This window comes from Macrobrachium nipponense, chromosome 18, assembly GCF_015104395.2.
Source record: "Macrobrachium nipponense isolate FS-2020 chromosome 18, ASM1510439v2, whole genome shotgun sequence".
NCBI classification, from domain to species: Eukaryota; Metazoa; Arthropoda; class Malacostraca; order Decapoda; family Palaemonidae; genus Macrobrachium; species Macrobrachium nipponense.
In genome coordinates, this window is record NC_087211.1 from 8,736,113 (window position 1) to 8,758,612 (window position 22,500).

Below are 22,500 nucleotides of genomic sequence, written 5' to 3' on the forward strand. Positions count from 1 at the left end.
AGGTTTTTTTTTTTGCCACGAAGGAAAAAAATAAAAAAGTGAGATAGCCGAGTACTTTCGGTCCTATTCGGACCCTTTACTGAGGCATACTGATTTCACAAAGAACACCATAGTCAAAAGAAGGCTTAATATACAAACTGACACTACCAGATTAGCCATAAGGGCGATTTTCACTCTACAGAGAGGAGGAGTCGCCATAGGCTAGCCACACCTTGAAGGATACCCGCAGTAAACAAGTGATTCTTCCAGAAAAACAGTACATTTTGGAAACGACACGGGAGCATATACAATTTAATATCATGAATTTTTACACAAATTTTCCCAACAAAAATTATTATTAATGAAAAGACGAAAGAAAATATAAATATATATATATCGAGCAAGAGAAAGAGGGAGAGAGAATATCGAACCAGAGAGAGAGAGAGAGAGAGAGAGAGAGAGAGAGAGAGAGAGAGAAATAATAACTATATACATGTGGGACTAATTTTTTAGTTGTTCATTTATTTTGAGGTCCTTCATAAACATCTTACAAATATCTGGGTCCAAATGGTACATTGCCAGACTAAGATTTAGGTTGTTTTTATTAGTGATTTGTATAATTGCCGATTCCAGTAAATTTCTTGAAACATAATCATTAGATCTAGCAATTACCGATGTATCACCCCAATTAATACAATGAGATTTTTCACTCAGATGGATAAACAGTGCATTTGAAGTCTGGGCTGTTCTAACTGAATACATATGCTGCTTAATCCGAACACATAAATTTTTACTAGACTGACCAACGTAAAACGATGGGCAATCCTTACAAGAAATTTTGTAAATGATGTTAATTGTTACGGGACTATTCTTAATTATCATATCTTTAATGGTATTGTTATAAGAGAACACTACATTAACATTAAACCATTTAAATATTGATTTTATGGTTTCAAATCCACGAAAATAAGGTAAGCTAAGTACATTTTTAGGCATTTCTTTTTCATTAATAGCAACATTATAAAACTTTTTATGAGCTTTTTGATAACATAAATCAATTAATTGAGGTGGGTAGCAGAGATCGTTTCCTATCTTTTTTATGTATTCTATTTCTTGGTCCAGGTATTGTGGACTCGTGATACGCCAAGCGTGTAGTAACATAGAAGAAAAAATTGAAATTGTAATATTAAGATGGTGCCCAGAATAAAAATGTACATATGTTAAATTATTTGTGGGTTTTCTATAAATACTGAATTTCCATTGGAAAGATTCTCTATGTATTAATACATCTAGGAAATTATACAATTATACAAATCACTAATAAAAACAACCTAAATCTTAGTCTGGGAATGTACCATTCGGACCCATATATTTGTAAGATGTTTATGAAGGACCTCAAAATAAATGAACAACTAATAAATTAGTCCCACATGTATATAGTTATTATTTCTCTCTCTCTCTCTCTCTCTCTCTCTCTCTCTCTCTCTCTCTCTCTCTCTCTCTCTCTCTCCTCCCTCTCTCGACTCGATATATATATATATACTATATATATATATATATATATATATATATATATATATATATATATATATATATATTTATATTTTCTTTCGTCTTTTCATTAATAATAATTTTTGTTGGGAAAATTTGTGTAAAAATTCATGCTATTAAATTGTATATGCTCCCGTGTCGTTTTCAAAATGTACTGTTTTTCTGGAAGAATCACTTATTTACTGCGGGTATCCTTCAAGGTGTGGCTAGCCTATGGCGGCGACTCCTCTTTGTAGAGTGAAAATCGCCCTTATGGCTAATCTGGTAGTGTCAGTTTGTATATTAAGCCTTCTTTTGACTATGGTGTTCTTTGTAAAATCAGTATGCCTCAGTAAAGGGTCCGAATAGGACCGAAAGTACTCGGCTATTCTCGCTTTTTATTTTTCGATTTTTCCCTTCGTGGCCAAAAAAAAAAAAAAACACCATTTATTTATACATAGCATCACGTTTTATTTTTATTACTTCGTGATCAAGTTATTCATATATATATATATATATATATATATATATATATATATATAATATAATATATATATATATATATATATATATATATCTCTTTCGCTACTCGACGATCACTTCTACAAAAATGAAATGACTTCAGTATTTTATGATTATTAAATCACTTCTCAGCCGTTCCAATATGTCGTTTATAAGTCTTGCCGTGTGTATTTCACTTAGAATCATAAAAACAATCATGCCACTATTAGAATAACGATTACACAATTTTTTTTAATGATTTTTCTATATTTCTTAAAAAGCAGACTGAGCGAACTCTCAAATAAGATCATTCATCGCACATTTCTTTAATGTTGGACGTATACTGTTTGTTGTCTTGTGGTTAGAATTATTTATCTAGTTTTATTTTAATTTCATTTTCCCATTTCTTGTCCTATTCTCCCTTTCGCCGTTTATCACACGAATCCCGTGAACTCGGCCGTCATCCGAACAGATTGGTCTGTATTTGCTCTCTCGATGTGATTGCACAGCTAGCGAGTGGTGAGGGAGAGAACTCAGTTGGTAACAGTATTGTCTCTGCCAATAACCCTGAAGCTCACTTACAACTCCATTTCTCATTCTATTTCAATATAACCCGGTTTACGGTTCGACTCCCCTCTTGCAGGAATCACATCACCTCTAACCTTTCAAATCCCTCTTCTGCTCTCGAGAGGTCACCTGCCCAAACTATATTCTCCCTTTTGTCATGTCATCTCCAAGACCCCTGCTAATCTCTGCAGGGTCCAGAATTTAGTCTACGCCTGCTGTTTGTCAGAATATTCTTTTGCCAAACCTCAAAGTTTCAAGCGAAAATGCAATGCATTACTACCCTGATACATTTTGTAATTTGCTTACGTTTTTTATGTTTTTACTTATTTGTTGATTTATTTTTTTTTATTAGATACGATCTCTTCTTTCTGTGTTTCCCTTTACCAACAACTATTACGTCTTTCTGACGAACACCAAATTTTTGGGAAGCTTGAATTTCTAGTTAATGGTCCCTTTGTCGGCCTAGGTCCATATAATATTGAGCTCACGAGAACAGTGACATCTGCTGAATAATAATAATAATAATAATAATAATAATAATAATAATAATAATAATAATAATAATAATAATAATAATAATAATAATCTCTCTTTCTTTTCTTCTTTTACCTATGAACTTTCTGTGATTATTCAGATTTACATTAACAAATCTCTCTCTCTCTCTCTCTCTCTCTCTCTCTCTCTCTCTCTCTCTCTCTCTCTCTCTCTCTCTCTCTGCATCTTATGGAAATAAGCATTTCTCATTTTTCAAACAGTACGCTGGTCAGTCACTGTTCTCGTGAGCTTACTAAGAGTTGGTTTATGTGGCAATTGTCCTTTCATCTTTAACTCTTTGGTGGAACTGTTGCATTTTTCTGACATTTCTGAAGAGCAGAACCTCCTTCGGTTCAAGAGTAAAATGGTCCCATCGTAATGTCATCAGTCGCTCATTCTCCCTTTGCTTCACAACGAGGAGAAATTAAACAATTCTCATGGACGGAATTTCAATATATTTCGTCTGGTGTGGATAAACTGGATCCCTTTCCTTGAATGTAACTCTTGAGTTATATATTGCTGAAGAACCTTAAGCCCTCGTCGGAGAGAAAGTAACTATATTAGAATTCCTACCCAGTCAGATAGATAGGTCAGGGTATCTGAAGACCAGGCAGGAACAAGGTATTGAAAATATTCCGTCCACGTAGAAACTAATATTGTTTCATTCTCCCTGACAATGAGGAGAATATTCCTTTTCAAACCTGTGGATTTTCAGTGCATCTTTAGCAATATGTCACAAGTCATACTCGAGATAAGTCTTGTTTTTTTTTTATTTTGTAAAAACGAGACTGGTCTTCATATTCTTCGTATTTCGTTTTATATCACACGCATACATCATCATGTTATACGACACAGTAATTTATATTTCCTCAGGTGTAAATTGAGTTCATAGTATTTCTACGTTTAATTTTTTAGCTTGTATTTCACGGGGGATAGATAATTTGATAGATAGTCTCCCTCTTCCTGCCATATTTGACTCATTTCATCAAAAAGAGAAATAAGAAATAAACTTGCTTTTCGAAGAATGCTTGACTCTTTGTTATCAGCAGCTCCCTGGATGTGGTCTGAAAAAAAATCTCTTGGAATATTTTTGGCCTCAAGCGGAACATTCCTCTCCTAAACATGCTCTGCAAAAATTTCAACGGCATCATTGCATTGCAATAAACGCTCCTCTGGCCTCATGACCTTGCCATCTGCGATTCAATTCATGAAGACTTCAGAACCTTCTCGACTTCATCGATGCAAGTTACAGATCAAATCATAGCCGGTCGTCCGAAAGGGGGACTTTCTTTCCTGTGGCACAAATCGTTAGACAATATGATAAAGGTGATGACCTACAGGAGTGACAGATTGCTTGGGCTTCAAGTGACAGTAGGGAACTCTAAAATCCTAATAATTAATGTTTATATGCCATGGGAAAATAACAAAATTAATTTTGATTCATTACTGCATGATCTAGGGGAGGTTACACAGTATTATTCAAGATTCAACTGCTGATCATATTTGTATAATAGGGGACCTTAATTCTCACCCCACAAAACAATTTTATAATGAACTTACTCGCTTCTGTCAAAATCATGCTCTCCAAATTAGCGATGTAATGCTCCTCCCTCCCTCCTCCTACTCATATGTACATAATAGAGCGGACGCAATTACAACCTCCTGGCTGGACCACTGCATCACATCTCCCCAACTTCATGATTCTATTATGACCTGCAATATTCCGCTACGATCTTGCAACGGGCTACGATTCACATCCCATTACAGGTGTCATTCAGTACCCCATCCCTCCCTACCGTGAACCACTAACTACCGCCCTCCAGCGGTTAACTGGGAGTTTAAAAACCAACAGAAAGCCAGAGACTTTAGGGCGACCACGGAAAACCAAGTTGCGGTCAATATTTCAACCGGCTGACGCCTTACTGTGTACCAACACCAAAATGTAGAAATGACCACCACAAGAGGGATCTGAATGAATTCTATTCGAACATAATCTCCGCTATGCTTGCTTCGGGCAGGACTGCCTTTAGATTTCGTCAAGGTAATTCTCGTAATATACCTGGTTGGAATGACTTGGTTAAGGATCTGTATACATACGCACGAGAAAATGTTTTTAACTGTGGAGGCAAAATGGCAGCCCGAGGGAAGGACACACTGCATTACTAATGAGGCAGGCGAGAGCGCAATTCAAACTTGCTCTTAAGCACTGCAGGTTAAATGAAAAACAACTAAGAGCCGATGCAATGGTCTAGAAACGTAGAATCTGGTGATTACCCTCGTCTTTGGAAAGATATCCAGTCCTTAAATCCCAAAACTAAAAAGCTATCACAGAGAGTAGGGGAAAGCAGTCGGAGACGAGGCTATCGCAAGGATGTGGGGTGATCACTTCAACAATATCCTGAATTGCATAAATGATCAGGATTCCCGAAGCGAGGTGGATAACCTCCTTAATGACAACATTCAATTTCATTTTGCAGACCGTATTACGCCAGGTAACATCAGCGATGCATAAACAGCATACCTAATAATAAATCGCCCGGCTGTGATGGTCTTCCCGCAGAGGCTTTCAAATTCTGCCATCCGATAATTTACATTTTGCTAGCTGCCTTATTCAATGCGTGCATAATTCACCAGTTTCTTCCATACTCCCTACTCTTAGTTCACTTGATACCATTAATCAAAAACAAGCTAAAGGATGCAGCTGACCCTGGCAACTACCGGCCAATTGCAATCACAACGATCGCATCGAAGATACTTTGAGTCGGTTCTTCTTGTGAGACTTCTTCCCTTTCTACACACCACTGACAACCCCAGTTCGGGTTTTAAAGCAAACCACTCAACCGACACCTGCATCTACTTACTGAAAGAATTGCTGAACTACTACCTATCATCAGCATCTCCGGTTTTCCTGTGTTTCGTAGATGTGAGAAAAGCATTTGACAGAGTAAACTACCTGAAGCTATTCCTGAAGCTGCATAAAAGGGGCACACCCCTATATCTAATTGGCATTTTACATTGCTGGTTCTCCACACAGCAATTCTGTGTCAAATGGGGCAACGTATTATCGTACACCTTCGGCTCCTGAACGGGCTTCTTTGGCAAGGGGGCATTTCTCTCTCCATACCTGTTTAATACGTACACAGATGCCTTGAATGTCAAACTGAACTCACTCCCAATCGGATGCACTGTCAATGAAACAACTATAAACAACCTCTGTTACGCCGACGATATGGTTTTGATTTCCCCATCAGTGCATGGCCTCCAACAACTCATCGACACTTGCCGCCAATATGCAGAGGAATTTGATATAATCTACAACGAAACCAAGACCCAGTGCATGTCGCTTCTCCCGAGATCGCTTAAGCATATTGCAGAACCACAAATTTTCCTCGGAAACCATCGGCTGGAATTTGTGCGCGAATTTCGTATTTGGGTCACATTATTACCGACGACCTAAAAGATACGGCAGACATTGAACAGAGGCGTCGTAAACTATGTGCAACTGGCAACATGATTGCAAGGAGGTTTGCCTTCTGTCACCGAGACGTGAAACTGCTGCTCTTCCGCTCGTACTGTTACAGTATCTATGGGTGTTCCCTCTGGACGAACTATACCCGAGAGACCATGAGACGTATCACTGTTGTGCACAATGACATTCTGAGACGCCTCACAAACACTCCACGCTACCACTCCGCCACACAGATGTTCTTAGAAAACCACCTGGACAATTTAAAAATCATTGTAAGGCGAACAATGTCCAGCCTGGTAACCCGAGTGAGAAACAGCGGCAACTCGCTCATACAAAGCATCCTAAGGAGTGAAGCAAGAAGAAGATCTAAATTGTGGGAAAGATGGGAAAATGAGGCCTTTGTCCCGTAAAGGACTTAATCTCTGTATTAGCAAGATGTCATCTGCAGATTTTGTCATTATTATATTTATAGCTGATATTTTATTTTTTCATTATTTCTGTGATTACTATCAAGTTAAAGTTTTATATATATGTATATATATGTGTATGTATGTATATGTATGTATAAGTGTATGTGTGTGTATATATATATATATATATATATATATATATATATATATATATATGTATATATATATATATATGTATATATATATATATATATATATATATATATATATATATATATATATATATATATATATGTGTATATATGTGTATGTGTGTATGTATATATATACGTATATATGTATGTATGTATATGTGTATGTGTGTATATATGTGTATATATATATATATACATTCAATTTATGTATTTAGCCCTCTGGACCAGACTACTGTAACCACCTAAGGTCTCTAGTGAAATTTAAGCTATATAATTTGTGCACTAACTGTTATAACTCTCAATGCATTTTTTTTTCCTCACCAATATTATTACTATTACCAGTATTATGATTATTATCTTTTATGCTACCTCAGCTATTTTGTGGATAAGTGCCGATTACTAATTTTTCCTATCATGTTGACTCATATATCTAGATTGTGTATGTTACTGTGTATTTTGTATGTTCATTGTATATGGTCTTGAACCGAAATAAAAGATATTATTATTATTATTATTATTATTATTAATATTTAGTTTCCCACTAGTAAATAGGATTTTTTTTATATATAATTCCCCTCCGTCTGTTTCTCGAGTACTTTCATAAACACCGTCAATATCTGAAGGCGTACTTTGATACCTCACGTGGTGCACTGTAAGTCCATAGCATATACAGTTATTAAAATTACAAGTTTTTGAACATGGTCCAACATAAGAGCATAAAAATGTACTTATAAATCTTCAGAATGAAAAATTCACCTGAACTAGAACGCTTGAAACCATATTATATATTTGTAGCATTTTGATTTTTTACAAATAAAACTTCAGATGCAGCTAAATAAACAGACACCTTAAAACCATTCAAGCAGAACCTCAGCCAATACTACTTTTCCCTGTAAAACATAAAACTGCATTCCATCTTCGACGCCCTCCCTAAATTACACTTCAACACGCGAGGACAAACTACAGTTACAGGAGGATATTTCAATCTTCCAAAGAGCTTCCTTCAATTTTATCAGCGACTAATCCAGTTCCCGCCCTCCGTTGGGAAACTTAAGCCAATTGTAGGTTTTTACAGGTATCACAGATATTGGTTGCAACCTTTCTCTTTCACGATTGTTCATCAGAGGGTGATGTGAATACTAGACATTAGGGACTTGGAAGTAATAGAGTGAACCCCAATGGTAACCTTCTGGAAGGCTGGACCTCGAGGGTCAAAATCACATTTTCTCATTTTTGGTAAATGGACGGTGCGAGATATTTCCCATTAATTCCAGAGTATTTGGATTCTCATTTTGGCACAGCAAGTTTTCAGAGGTTAATCACTTACCGACATATATTCTTTCCATAATGTTTATTTGTGCTTGTATTTGTATGAATGTCTCGAGCCATCAGGCGAATGCAATTCCATGGGAGGTTTACAATTCGCGCTTCTTAGCTGCAGGACAAAGGTTTTATTAGAAGTTTCCCGAACTGAAAGCAATTGCTGTTCACCATCTTGAGCAAATTCTGCCTCCGTTGCTCCTCTCCAAAGTTTGTCACGAGGATTACGAAGTTCTCAGGAACTGAAGTTGAACTCTTATGGGAATGTAATTATAGTTGGTCTCTCTCTCTCTCTCTCTCTCTCTCTCTCTCTCTCTCTCTCTCTCTCTCTCTCTCTCTCTCCATATTCTTCGTCTCCTTCCAGCTCTTCCAACTCTTTCGGGATTCTTTCCATGACTGATCCTGGAATACCGTCTCCTTTTCCCCTTGTCACCCGAGGGACGGTTTTAATTTATGCAGGGAAATGAGAAGACATCGTCTTCGGTGACTTTTCTCTCGCTTTGCATTGAGAGGAAACTGAGAGAAGGGAAAATCAAGTGTGATGGATGACCGATTATGAATATTGACGAAAGATTAGTGTTTGGGAGCGTTAGATGAGATAGCGTTTGAAAGTTTCAGATAAGGAATGCATAAAATTGCTCCAAATGCATATTGGCTTTAACAGGGTAAAATGCATCAACTAAAGTGTTTGCTGATGTTTACTTTTGGTGGCAAGTGATTAAATTACCGATATTAGAGGATATGCAATACAGAGTAACAGGGTATTAATACTTTAAATGAAATAATTAATATCAGAGGATAGCTATGCACAAAATGCATGTTGGCAGAACAAGGTATAATGCATAAATATTCAGAACACTAATCTCGTTTCACAATTCCAAAGATGTCACCTGACTGACCATTGTACTATAGTGTAATCTCAAAATATCCCCAAATTTATATCTATCACTCAAGAAATAAAAAAAAGTTATAGATTAACTTACAGACCAGATTTAGTGAACTGGCAGATTATAATCAAGTGCTGGAAAGAACACAGATATTTTAGTCAAAGCCTTTTGTAATAGCAATATACATAGCTTACGCTCTTTAGATACCTGCTTGTTTAAGATATTTCAGGGATGACTCAGGCAATGGATTTGAATCCTCTCGCAAAGGAAGTAACGGAATAGCTCAAAGTATCCTCTCGCTGATATCGTTCGACCCCTCTGGGCACAAAAGCATAAACAAGTTTCGTGATAAGTGATAGTATGCGCCAAGGCTTTGATTTCATTGCCACGTTAATGGCCGCCTCAGGCCTCTGTGGTCAAGCAGATTACGGTCATTATGTCCGCGTGTCAACAGTGAGCCTTTGGGTTTTATTGTTTGGGCTTATTTTTCAGAGCGCTTCTGGGTTATTTAATGAATACTATGTGGTTGCCAGAAGAGTAGCGTATCTTACGTGATGTACTGTAGGCATTACTTAGGTTCATTGCAGCAGGGCCCCATCGGCCCCTGGATGCAACCTCTTCCATCTGACTTTCCACTCTCTCCTAACAGTTGTTTCATAATGCAACTGTGAGATTTTACTCTGGTACACCTTTCAAACCTTCTTACTGTCAGTTTCCATTTCGGCGCTCAATGACCTCTTAGGTTCCAGTGGTTGACCTAAGTTCGATATTGTATTCCATTCCAGAACGAAAGACTGACATAATCAATCATTTCATTCCCCTTTTTACATATATTTGAACAAAGAGATATCAAATCCGAATTAAGTCCCATCACTGCAAATGGAGACTGACACAATCAATCATTTCATCGCCTTGTCTTCTAAACTTTACAGAGATGTCAGATTCGAATGAACCCCCATCACTGGAAAAGTGGCGAGGGACAACCCCTACTACCTATGTGGGCTGAACCCGACAGAGAAAATTCGGCTCCCTGTTCGTTCGAAACTCTTCCGCTGGAATATCTTGAGAATTTCAGATTGATGAGAAAATGCATCTGAGGCGTCTTCCGTCTTTTCAGTATCGTCCATTCGGCCATGTTGCATAGGACGTCTCTTTGCAAGATGCAAGACAAAGAAGAGTCTTTCTTTTTCCAATTTTTTACCTTTGTGCAGTATGATGCTTTCCCTCGCTTGAATTTCTTTCAAAAGTAATAAATTCCTTCTGTAGATACCATGATGTGACAAAGGTCGTTACTGATCCGTTATCAGTTATCTGTTAAGCTTTATTCCGCTCTGTATATTTCATTTAAAAGAGTAATTTAGATAAAAAAAAAAGGAACTGAAGGCTATAACTTATTACGTACCAAAAACTTGTTGCAACTTACGAGGAGTCTTTTCTCTTAATTGATGTACACAGTAAATTATCTCCGTCTTGACCAATGCAACAAGTTCCCCATGTAGTAATGAAATTTTCCCTTTTCTGTTGACAGATGTAATTACTTGTACGTAGAGAGGGAGAGAGAGAGAGAGAGTAATCTTTTAGAGCTGGCCTATTTACTCTCACATTCTCGCTTTATCAAACATTTTTCTTCCATGAATTGATAAATGACCTCCCGGCTGAGGAACCCACCTGGAAGGTTTTATTTTTCGAGAGAGAGAGAGAGAAGAGAGAGAGAGAGAGAGAGAGAGAGAGAGAGAGAGAGAGAGAGAGATTTTAGCCTGGGGTAAACGTAATTTCCGTCTGTCAAACAAGTAGCAGTCATTAACAACAAATAATTTACATCAACTTTACATTGTGGTACTAAAAAAGCGAAATATGATGAAATAAGACACATTTATTAATGACTTTCATTCCTCCTTAAAAGCAGTAAGATTGTCAAAGCTTCATCGACAAACAAACCTCAGGTTGAGAGAGAGAGAGAGAGAGAGAGAGAGAGAGAGAGAGAGAGAGAGAGAGAGAGAGGATCAGATGAACACTGAAAATCAGACCAGATCAGAATGTCACCTAACGAATCTGGTTAACATCGAGAAACTTCTGAACTGTATATTTTATCCTGCCTCTGATTTCTCTCTCTCACTCTCTCTCTCTCTCTCTCAGGCCACGGTTCCCCCGTAAATTCACATCTGAAACATATATGTTTCCTATATTTTTTTCTCAATTGAGCAAATGGAACATCTTCCGTCACAACTGCCCTCAAAGTAACAGCGGTTAATAGCTGAGGGAAGTTAGGAGGGAGAGGTCTCATTGAGACTGGAAATAGGAACGTGACTGAAATGAAAGCTCCTCCGACCCTGAGGTGGCCATTGTGGGCTTAACGAGGTCTCCTGATACTATTTTGGGGAACTTTAATTATTGTAAAGGTTCGTTTCTTTCGGTTTTTTGGTCGGGTGAGAAAAGCTCTGAGAGAAAGTGGTATTACTGTTGGCGTCGTGGCTTCACCATAGTTGTACTAATGGAAAACTCTCTCTCTCTCTCTCTCTCTCTCTCTCTCTCTCTCTCTCTCTCTCTCTCTCTCTCTCTCTCTCTAGTGAAAGGCAGATGATAAAGCTACATGTAACACAATTGTTATTCATTCTAGTTTAGCATGAATTTCAGAATTTTAATTTTCTTCTTCTTCTTCTTCTTCTTCTTCTTCTTCTTCTTCTTCTTTTTCTTCTTCTTATTATTATTATTATTATTATTATTATTATTACTATATTATTATTATTATTATCGTCATCTCACTCTCTCTTTCTCTCTCTCTCTCTTTATAAAATCTAAAATTGCTTTGATTAAGATCCAATTGAAGAGATGAGACCTATTTGTATGAGGTGAAAGGTCAGTTCGTCTCATATATAATATATATATATATATTTATATATATATATATATATGTGTGTGTGTGTGTGTGTGTGTGTGTGTGTATAAACCATTTATATACTTTTAAGCATCACATCCTTAAATAGCACGCTTAATGTCTGGATGGATAGAAATTGGGCTTAGAAAACGGAACTTTCTAAAACAAAAAATAGAATTGTGTTGTATTTTCTATCCTCACTTTTCCCATGGTAATGAAAAGCAGAAAGCCCTGAGAATAACACCTTATGGTAATGTATACTCACTTGCTTCTTATATCTATATATCTTTCTAAAACGATCTCCTTATTTGTATTTCATCTGATTCTATAAAACTTTGTTTTTTCATCGAGAGGTTGAACTTTCACTTCACTATATTATTATTCACCTGAATTATCCTTTCGTTTCTTATTACAGCACCTAATTAAGTCCTTTCCCGAATCTCCTTTGAGAAACACTTCATCTTCACATCTTCACTGTTACCGCTATGCTCATAAGTTTTCCTAATTAAACTGTTACTTACATCATACTCACTCACCACTCTCCAATTTATGTCCTCCTCCCCTCTATCTCAAGTCCTCTGCGCATTTATAGATCTCAATATAGACGTTTCACTTCGCCATGAATTTTCTTACATGAGCTGTACATTTCTCTCACTTTCTCGATGAAAGGCCGTCGTCACTCTATCCATGAACATCTAGCGATTGATCCCTTAATCCACAGATCATACTGTGCTCTCATCTGTCAACGGATCCCTTGCATACTGGAGACTTATTCCTCTCACTCAGTCTAGAGTTGTATTCCCTTCATAACTTATACGTCATGTCAAGCAGTTTTAACATCTTATTCGTGGTCTCTGTACGTATATATATTATATGACTAAGGACATATAGAAGCTCAGAAACCGTGGAATCGATTTGTATGTACATGACCTAAGCAGTGATGGTCACAGAATAGTATGTATTATTGAAGCGTAATAAGAGCCGTTTTCGTCCTTTAATGAGGAAATGATCCTTTTAAACGGGTGTTTTTTCCTTGTGGTAAAATTCTGCTTTGTTGAAATCCCAAAATATCTGGTTACCCAGATGCCTTGTTGAGGTTCTCTTATGGAATACTATTTTCACAATGGATATGACTTAGTGTTACCAGGTAAATATTAATTCAATAGTGATTCTTACACCGACCTGATTGTACTTTCATTTGCCTGCAATTTGGGACGTCGCAACTCAACAGGTGTTCATTGTTAATGCTCACATCCTAATATAAAAGAGAGGTAATGGGAAACGATTATATATATATTTTTTCCATTTTTCCTATCTCCACTTTCACGTCCCATATGGAAATGATTAAAATTGACGAAATTCTCTCAACTATCGCGTTAACTGCGAATTAAACTCGTTAAGTACTTCCTAAATAGTTTCGTTCAATCTTTTTTTGTTTCGTCTAACTATATAAGCGAATTTATGATCTAATATATTACACTAAGGGCAGGAATCTTAAATGCGAAATGCATTAGGGTAAGGGTGTTTTATTACCTGATCATGTGTACACTGGTCCATAATTACATGGGTCGTGTAATGTGTTCGAGATGATTAAAAATAGTAAAAAGAACGAAAGCTAATGGAATGGCTGACGCACCGTGGGCTGACGATACTTTCACGCTAGGTGATTTCTGGCGTTGGACGGTTGGGTACAAAAGTGAAGCCGGCTGATTGTGCTTCTCCCAGGGGACCGACAGATGGCAGCACCTTGCAGAGCCTTTTAACATTGGGAGAGTAACAGTGATTCCATTTTAACTTTGGGGGAGTAAGCGTTTAAATAAAAGCATAAATTGGCATTATAGCTAAGTGCATCACTCTTATCAGGTCCACAATATATCCAAAATCAACTTGTTCAAGAAATGTGCATGTTGAATGTAAATGAAAGTCGTTTACTTTTATTTTTGAAAGTATAATTTTCATGTTGACCGAATTTTCAGATCTTCGTGTTAATAGTCTCTCCCGTCTGTCGTATGTGAGGTTGGTGTTCACAGAACCCCACTTGCTTGATCTTACCCGATAAATGGAAAATTAATTTGCATGGTGAAATATGTATAGGAGAGGGATTCTCAAAGAAGTAACCACTTGTAAATAAAGCTGACCGATCAGATTACGTTAAATTTGTTACATGAGACCTTTGGAAATGTGATGTGGCGTTAATTAATACTATGATCTGATACGCGTTCATAAATAAATTTCATTGTGGTCTTTATTGCCTTTCATTGTGGTCTATATTACCCCTTTCATTGTGGGCTTTATTGCCTCTCGCCTTCGACTTTATTGGTTCTGTTATAATTATCAGACCACACACACAGGGAGAGAGAAAGGTTCATAGGTAGATTTGTATGAACGTCAATGGCGACGGACAAAGTATCTATATAATAATTAGGAATATCTGTCATATTTCAAGGCCTGACTACTACTAGGCAATGAAAGCGATATATATTCTGCTAAGCAAAATTGATATCAATTCGAAACCTTTCAATGTAGGATTTTCAAATGTGTCCACTGACGAACAGTGTAAGATTAAGCATTTTCCTTCTCTCTCCAGTCATGGTTTGATTGAGTTTGTCAAACCAGAGAAAATCTTTCCAAAATTCTCTGCTGTTTTTGTGGACTATATCATTTTAATGTGGAAAACCGCTTACTCTGTTGATAGTGATCACCAGAACAGGAATTACTATCAATCACGCTTCGTTCACAGTTCTGAAAATATATAAATATGAATTATTACCAATTGATTTGAATCGAGAGCTGAGGGATGGGTAACGTGTTTACTCTGGATGTATTGCACTAATGGCCATCGACTTGATTACATTTTGAATTAATTGGAAATCAGTAACGGGGGAGTTCGTATTGGTTTTGTTAGAGTGGATGGAATTGGAGTTTATGCACTATAGTAGAAATTATTTCTGTAGAGAGAGAGAGAGAGAGAGAGAGAGAGAGAGAGAGAGAGAGAGAGAGAGAGAGAGAGAGAGAATCAAACTCCCTATTAGTTAAGCTTGCATGGTATAACTGTAGCAAAATTGTCCTTTGTTAGGAACTAACATTTTCCATATCTGTCTGTGATACATACTAAATATGAGAGAGAGAGAGAGAGAGAGAGAGAGAGAGAGAGAGAGAGAGAGAGAGAGAGAGAGAGAGAGAGGGGGAATATCAAACACCCTATTATAATTATATAAGCCTGCATGGTACCTATTGCAAAATCGTGCTTTGTTAGGGACTAATATTTTCCATATCTTTCGGTGATGTATACTAAATATCAGAGAGAGAGAGAGAGAGAGAGAGAGAGAGAGAGAGAGAGAGAGAGAGAGAGAGAATATCAAATACCCTCTTATAATTATGCCTACATGGAAACTATTGTAAAATCGTGCTTTGTTGGGAACTAATATTTTCGATATCTGTCTGCGATGTATACTAAACATCCGAAAGAGAGAGAGAGAGAGAGAGAGAGAGAGAGAGAAGAGAGAGAGAGAGAGAATGTGTGTGTGGAAGGCCCCATTAAAGTTCAGTCTGTGTGAAACCTGTTGCAAAATCGTCCTTGGGTGGGAACTTATACTTCCGATATCTGCTCTTGAAGTGTAGGTCTCATTAATGAACAAGCACCAATTATATAGATGTGTCTTTCCTCATCAAAATTCGTCAGCTTTTGAAGTTTCGAACTTATAACGATTCACCTCAGTCAAAGCATTCTGACTCACTCAAACATTGAAGCAGAAGTAAAGCACAAAGAAGTACCAATGTTTTTGAAAGTTTTAAACACTATTTTCATATAACAATAATTTAAATGTTGTTTTTCAAGAGATAATTCTCTCTCTCTCTCTCTCTCTCTCTCTCTCTCTCTCTCTCTCTCTCTCTCTCTCTACACACACACACAAGATATGTGACACATGGAATGAACTGCCACCAGAGAGAAGTCAACAGCAGTAGTGTAGTAGCGTTTAAAAGAAAGCTAGACAAAATCATTAGAAGGACGCTGTGAATGAACAGTAAAACCTGCTCCTAGTAATAAGTGAGCACACGATTTCTCCTCTGCCTTTATTTGTGAGTTCATTTCAGAATGATAAGTCTTTTCCTTTCTCCTCCCACTTTTTGCAATGTGTAATTATAATTCTTTTTAATGGAATGTTAAAACCTCATTAATAGTTCAAGCAAGCATTGAAAGCTCGGGTTTGTGATCATATATGATATATATATATATATATATATATATATATATATATATATATATATATATATATATATATATATATATATATATATCATATATGATCACACATATATATATATGATATATATATATATATATATATATATATATATATATATATATAATATGATATATATATATATATATATATATATATATGATATATATATATATATATATATTATATATATATATATATATATATATATATACTATATATATATATATATATATATATATATATATATATAGTATATATATATATATATATATATATATATATATATATATATATATATATATATATACTATATATATATATATATATATATATATATATATATATATATATATATATATATATATATATATATATATATATATATATATATATATATAGTATATATATATATATATACATATATATATATATATATATATATATATATATATATATATATATAGTATATATATATAATATCCACTAGTAAACATCGCTTTTGATCAATGCTTGCATGGGTGACCGCTAAGAAATAGTGGTCACCTCCATTACCTAAGCCCCTAGAGCATCATAAAATCATCTATATATGTGTGTGTATGTGTGTGTGTTTGTGTCTCTGTGTGTTAGAAGTAATTAACGCAATCACGCGTGGAACAGAAATAAAATTCTGACCCACGTCGGGATCGAACCCAGGTCTTTCAATTGACAGGCAAGGGCGCTACCTGTGTGGTGAGGTCGGTAGCGCCCTTGCCTTTTAATTGGAAGATCCTGGGTTCGGTTCCGATGTGAGTCAGAAATTGATGTATGTGTTTGTGTGTCAGTAATGAATGAGTGTATGTGTATGATGAAACCCTTAATTAGAAGACGCACAAGCAAATCTATTTAATGTCCATAGGAAAGAGGATCTCTTCTTAAGAAGGATGAGTTTCAAAATATCTCCCCAAAATTAGAAGATTTGACAAAAGGGCAAAAATCTCATTAGGGAAGGATCACCCTCTGTGAAAACGAGTTCTCCCCGAGATGAATTCTTCTTCTTCTTCTTCTTCTTCTTCTTCTTCTTCTTCTTCTTCTTCTTCTTCTTCGTACTTCTGTTTCCTTCGTACTTCAAATTCCTGTCTTAAATTCCAGGTGCCTTCCTGGTTTTGACAGTTTAATTTATTAGACAATCCCAACTTATTACGGTGGTGCAGGAACCATGTTGAAGGGTGTGTGTGTGTGTGTGTGTATGTGTGTTTACCTGTGCTAGAGCATCTGTTAGTTTTCCTTATGTTGTTCGGGTTTTGCATTGTCATAATCTTGGTCTCGAGTGTTCGTTTTCTTTTTTTTTTTTTTTTTTAGCTACCGTTGTTGGCCACCTGCTTTTGAAATCGCGTTACGAAACAAATATGATACATATCAGTCATTTATCACAAGTCAGCTATTATTATTATTATTATTATTATTATTATTTTTTTTTTTTTTTTTTTTTTTTTTTTTTATTTTTTTTTTTTTTTTTTTTTTTTTTTTTTTTTTTTTTTTTTTTTTTTTTTTTTTGCTCTATCACAGTCCTCCAATTCGACTGGGTGGTATTTATAGTGTGGGTTCCGGGTTGCATCTGCCTCCTTAGGAGTCCATCACTTTTCTTACTATGTGTGCCGTTTCTAGGATCACACTCTTCTGCATCAGTCCTGGAGCTACTTCAGCCTCTAGTTTTTTCTAGATTCCTTTTCAGGGATCTTGGGATCGTGCCTAGTGCTCCTATGATTATGGGTACGATTTCCACTGGCATATCCCATATCCTTCTTATTTCTATTTTCAGATCTTGATACTTATCCATTTTTTCCCTCTCTTTCTCTTCAACTCTGGTGTCCCATGGTATTGCGACATCAATGAGTGATACTTTCTTCTTGACTTTGTCAATCAACGTCACGTCTGGTCTGTTTGCACGTATCACCCTATCCGTTCTGATACCATAGTCCCAGAGGATCTTTGCCTGATCGATTTCTGTCACTCCTTCAGGTTGGTGCTCGTACCACTTATTACTGCAAGGTTAGCTGATGTTTTTTGCACGGCTCCAGTGGAGGGCTTTTGCCACTGAATCATGACTCTTTTTGTACTGGTTCTGTGCAAGTGCCGGGCATTCACTTGCTATGTGGTTTATGGTTTCATTTTTCGTATTGCACTTCCTACATATGGGAGAGATGTTATTTCCGTCTATCGTACTTTGAACATATCTGGTTCTTAGGGCCTGATCTTGTGCCGCTGTTATCATTCCTTCAGTTTCCTTCTTTAGCTCTCCCCTCTGTAGCCATTGCCAATTGTCATCGCTGGCTAGTTCTTTAGTCTGTCTCATGTATTGTCCGTGCATTGGTTTGTTGTGCCAGTCCTCTGTTCTTTCTGTCTTTCTCCTGTCTCTGTATATTTCTGGGTCTTCGTCTACTTTTATTAGTCCTTCTTCCCATGCACTCTTTAGCCACTCGTCTTCACTGGTTTTCAGATATTGCCCCAGCGCTCTGTTTTCGATGTTGAACGCAGTCCCCTATACTTAGTAGTCCTCTCCCTCCTTCCTTTCGTGTTATGTATAGTCTGTCCGTATTTGCTCTTGGGTGTATTGCTTTGTGTATTGTCATTTGTTTCCTGGTTTTCTGATCTATGCTGCGGAGTTCTGCCTTCGTCCATTCCACTATTCCTGCGCTGTATCTGATTACTGGCACTGCCCATGTGTTTATGGCTTTTATCATATTTCCGGCGTTGAGTTTGACTTGAGTATCGCCTTGAGTCTCTGCATATATTCTTTCCTGATCGTGTCCTTCATCTCTTGGTGTTTTATATCTCCTCCTTCCATTTATTCCCAGGTATTTGTATCCTGTCTCATCTATGTGTTTGATGTTGCTCCCATCTGGTAGCTTTATCCCTTCAGTTCTCGTTACTTTGCCTTTTTGTTATTATTATTATTATTATTATTATTATTATTATTATTATTATTATTATTATTATTATTATTATTATTATTATTATTATTATTATTAATCTGATACACCTTGTTCATATGGAACAAGCCCACAGGGACCACTGACTTGAAATTCATTATTATTATTATTATTATTATTATTATTATTATTATTATTATTATTATTATTATTATCATGGATGCAGTCGGCCTCTCACTATTGACGCTACTGTCATTGTCCGCATTTTTTGAGGGAATTCTTGGTGAGCTTCGACCGTCCCTGATATTATCTGGGAGATTTATGGACCCATTTATCACCTTCCTTTCCAGGCCGACTTTTTCTTGCCTTAAAGCTGCAAGACCGGAATGGGTCGATAGTTTTGCATATTACGCTTCTCATTCACCGTCAAGCATTAAACTGATCGCTTTCTGTCAACTCGTCAAGTGGGAAGAGTTTGGTTTATCTAGCAGCACTGAAGAGAACGTTATGTTATTATTGATATCATCATCATTCAGATGATAAACCCTTGTTTATCTAACGGCACTCGAATCAACATCATGTATTATTATTATTATTATTATTATTATTATTATTATTATTATTATTATTACATAATAAACCCTTGTTGATCTAACGGCCCTTGAGATTACACAATAACCCCCTGTTGATTTAACAGCACATAAGAGAACGTCATGTTATTACTACTACTACTATTACTACTGAGATAAACCCCTTTTCATATGGAACTTGCCTTCAGGGGCTATTGACTTGAAATTCAAGCTTCCAAGGAATATTAAGGAGGCCAGGCAATCTCAGATGATTAACTCTGTTGCATTTCAATAACTTCAGGAAACTGTTGTGAAGCGGATTTAGAATGTAAACAGAGCAACCTGCACGTGCAAGTATTAGTAGGCAATGCCCCCTACCCGACGCGGAAACTTTCCTTACATGATTCATTTCGATAAGCTCACCGGGAGGAGGAGGAGAGGAGGAGGAGGAGGAGGAGGCTGCTCTCGCCGCATTCTCAGTCGTTTGCAAGCGAAAGATTGTCTCGGGGAATCAGGGGAAACTCCCCTAGTGCTTATTTAGGCCAGCTGGCGCCTCGACTCAGCTGCGAGGAATTTCTCTAAATGTCCTTTCTCCTTTCCTTCCTGTTTTGAGGAGTGGGTCGGGGGTGGCAGTACTGGGGTATTGACGACAGTGCCCCTCACTCTGTGCTACCCCTAGCTGCAGCCCCTTTCGTTCCTTTTACTGTACCTCCGTTCACTTTCTCTCTTCCATCTGACTTTCGTCAACATTTCCTAACATTTGTTTTGCGGTGCAGCTGCTTTCACGTTTTCCTCCTGTTGTACCTTTCAGACATTATTACTCTCAATTTCCCTTTCAGCGCTGAATGATCTCCTCATAGGCCCCAGCGCTTGGCCTTTGGCCTAAAATTTATATTCCATTCTATTTCTTTTTTTCTGATTAAGAATATTTACTTCTTGTTTATGCATATAAAAGCGTTTCTTTGCAGTTTTTTAGTATGCCATTTAAAGCTATTTCCTGATTTAAAAGGACGATAACAGCCTCAGTAGTGTGATCGGTATGGTCTTGGCCTGCCACCTCGGTGGCCGCGATTTCGATTCTCGGGCATTCCACTGAGGGGTTAGAGATGTGTATTTCTGGTGATAGAAGTTCACTCTCGACGTGGTTCGGAAGTCACGTAAAGCCGTTGGTCCCGTTGCTGAATAACCACTGGTTCCATGCAACGTAAAAACACCATTCAAACAAACAAACAAGATTTTAAAGGATGCTGTATGTTGATGACACAAATCGTAATTACTTATTCAAAAATGATGCAATGTGGGTTTGAAGGAAAATGGAAACACGTAATATAAGGTGGTTTCAAACGGTGGACGGAAAGGTTACCCTGATGTCGAAACTGGGATTCACAGGCTCAGTTATCCATGGAGTTATTACAAGAGAGAGAGAGAGAGAGAGAGAGAGAGAGAGAGAGAGAGAGAGAGAGAGAGGCTGGTGGGTGGGTGGGATAGGTTTAAGACTCTCAAATTCCAGCGCGGGTGTAATAATTTGAAACATTCCCGTCATTCTTCACCCGTTGTCTCATATTCGTTTGTTGGATGCTGAGAATATTTCAAGATTTTCCAAAAGAGTTCTTGTGTATCTGGACGAATTTCCCGTGTCCTCGGCATAAGAAAATACGTTTTAATTATTGTAATAACGTAAACAAAGTCATGGGTGTGGGAACGAGGTTGTGTTTCTGACTCTTTCACTACACATTCTCTCGGTGTTATATGAATAACGAACTTGCAATTAAAACATGTGATGACATTTTTGCCTAATCCAGAGAGGTTGCTTTAATACTGTCCAATTCGTTGAGAATGAAATGAAAAAGGTGAACCTTTTAGTTTCTTCAGTCAGGGTCAGACCAGTTTCAGCGTTTCCAGCAGTGCAGGATATAACGAATGATTAAACAAGCTAGTTTGGTGAGAAAGCGTTTCTCTCAAGCACTTACCGTGTTGCGTAGTGTTTAGAAATATCGCTCGCGTTAAGCAAGAGGAAAACAGTAAGTAGTTATATAAAGAAATTTCATAATCACATGAGTCAATCTGATTAACAAGGAGAACCGTGCAGGTCATCGAAAGCTTTCTGCTGCTTATATTTTAAATAAAAAAATCAAACAGGCATACTACTGTGGATTTACCTTCCCAGTAAATAGCAATGTAATCTTAATATTTAAAGTAATTCAAGGTATTTAAAAAAAACTATTTATTGGTTAAGCAAATTCAAGCTAACATTGAGATTAAAGGCACAATGATAGCTTCCGACACCGATGAGATTTGCATATTCGTCGAAGTTGCATTTGAAAACATTAACTTTCGACTGCCAAACCTAGCCCTTCTAACGTGCTAGTTTCATTTTTGTTTATTTTGCGTTTTTCTTTTGTTTCCTGCTTTTGTTTCCTCATTTTAAACAGACGAGTGTAGAGTGAAAACATTTACACAGGAACCTATTCCTTTGCGTAAAAAGAGACTTGATATAAAGTTAAACATT

General features: G+C 36.8%; 1 protein-coding gene across 1 annotated transcript in view; it reads right to left on the reverse strand.

Annotated features, from left to right (window-relative positions):
- LOC135196505 (uncharacterized) overlaps positions 1-20,465 on the reverse strand; it is a 43,165-nt gene extending 22,700 nt beyond the window's left edge. Inside the window, exons 1-2 of the mRNA XM_064223354.1 lie at positions 20,415-20,465; positions 17,507-17,649 (exon numbers count right to left, since the gene is read on the reverse strand). Coding sequence (XP_064079424.1) covers positions 17,507-17,649; positions 20,415-20,465 — 194 coding nt within the window. The remainder of the gene's footprint in view (positions 1-17,506; positions 17,650-20,414) is intronic.
- Between the last annotated feature and the right edge of the window lie 2,035 nt (positions 20,466-22,500).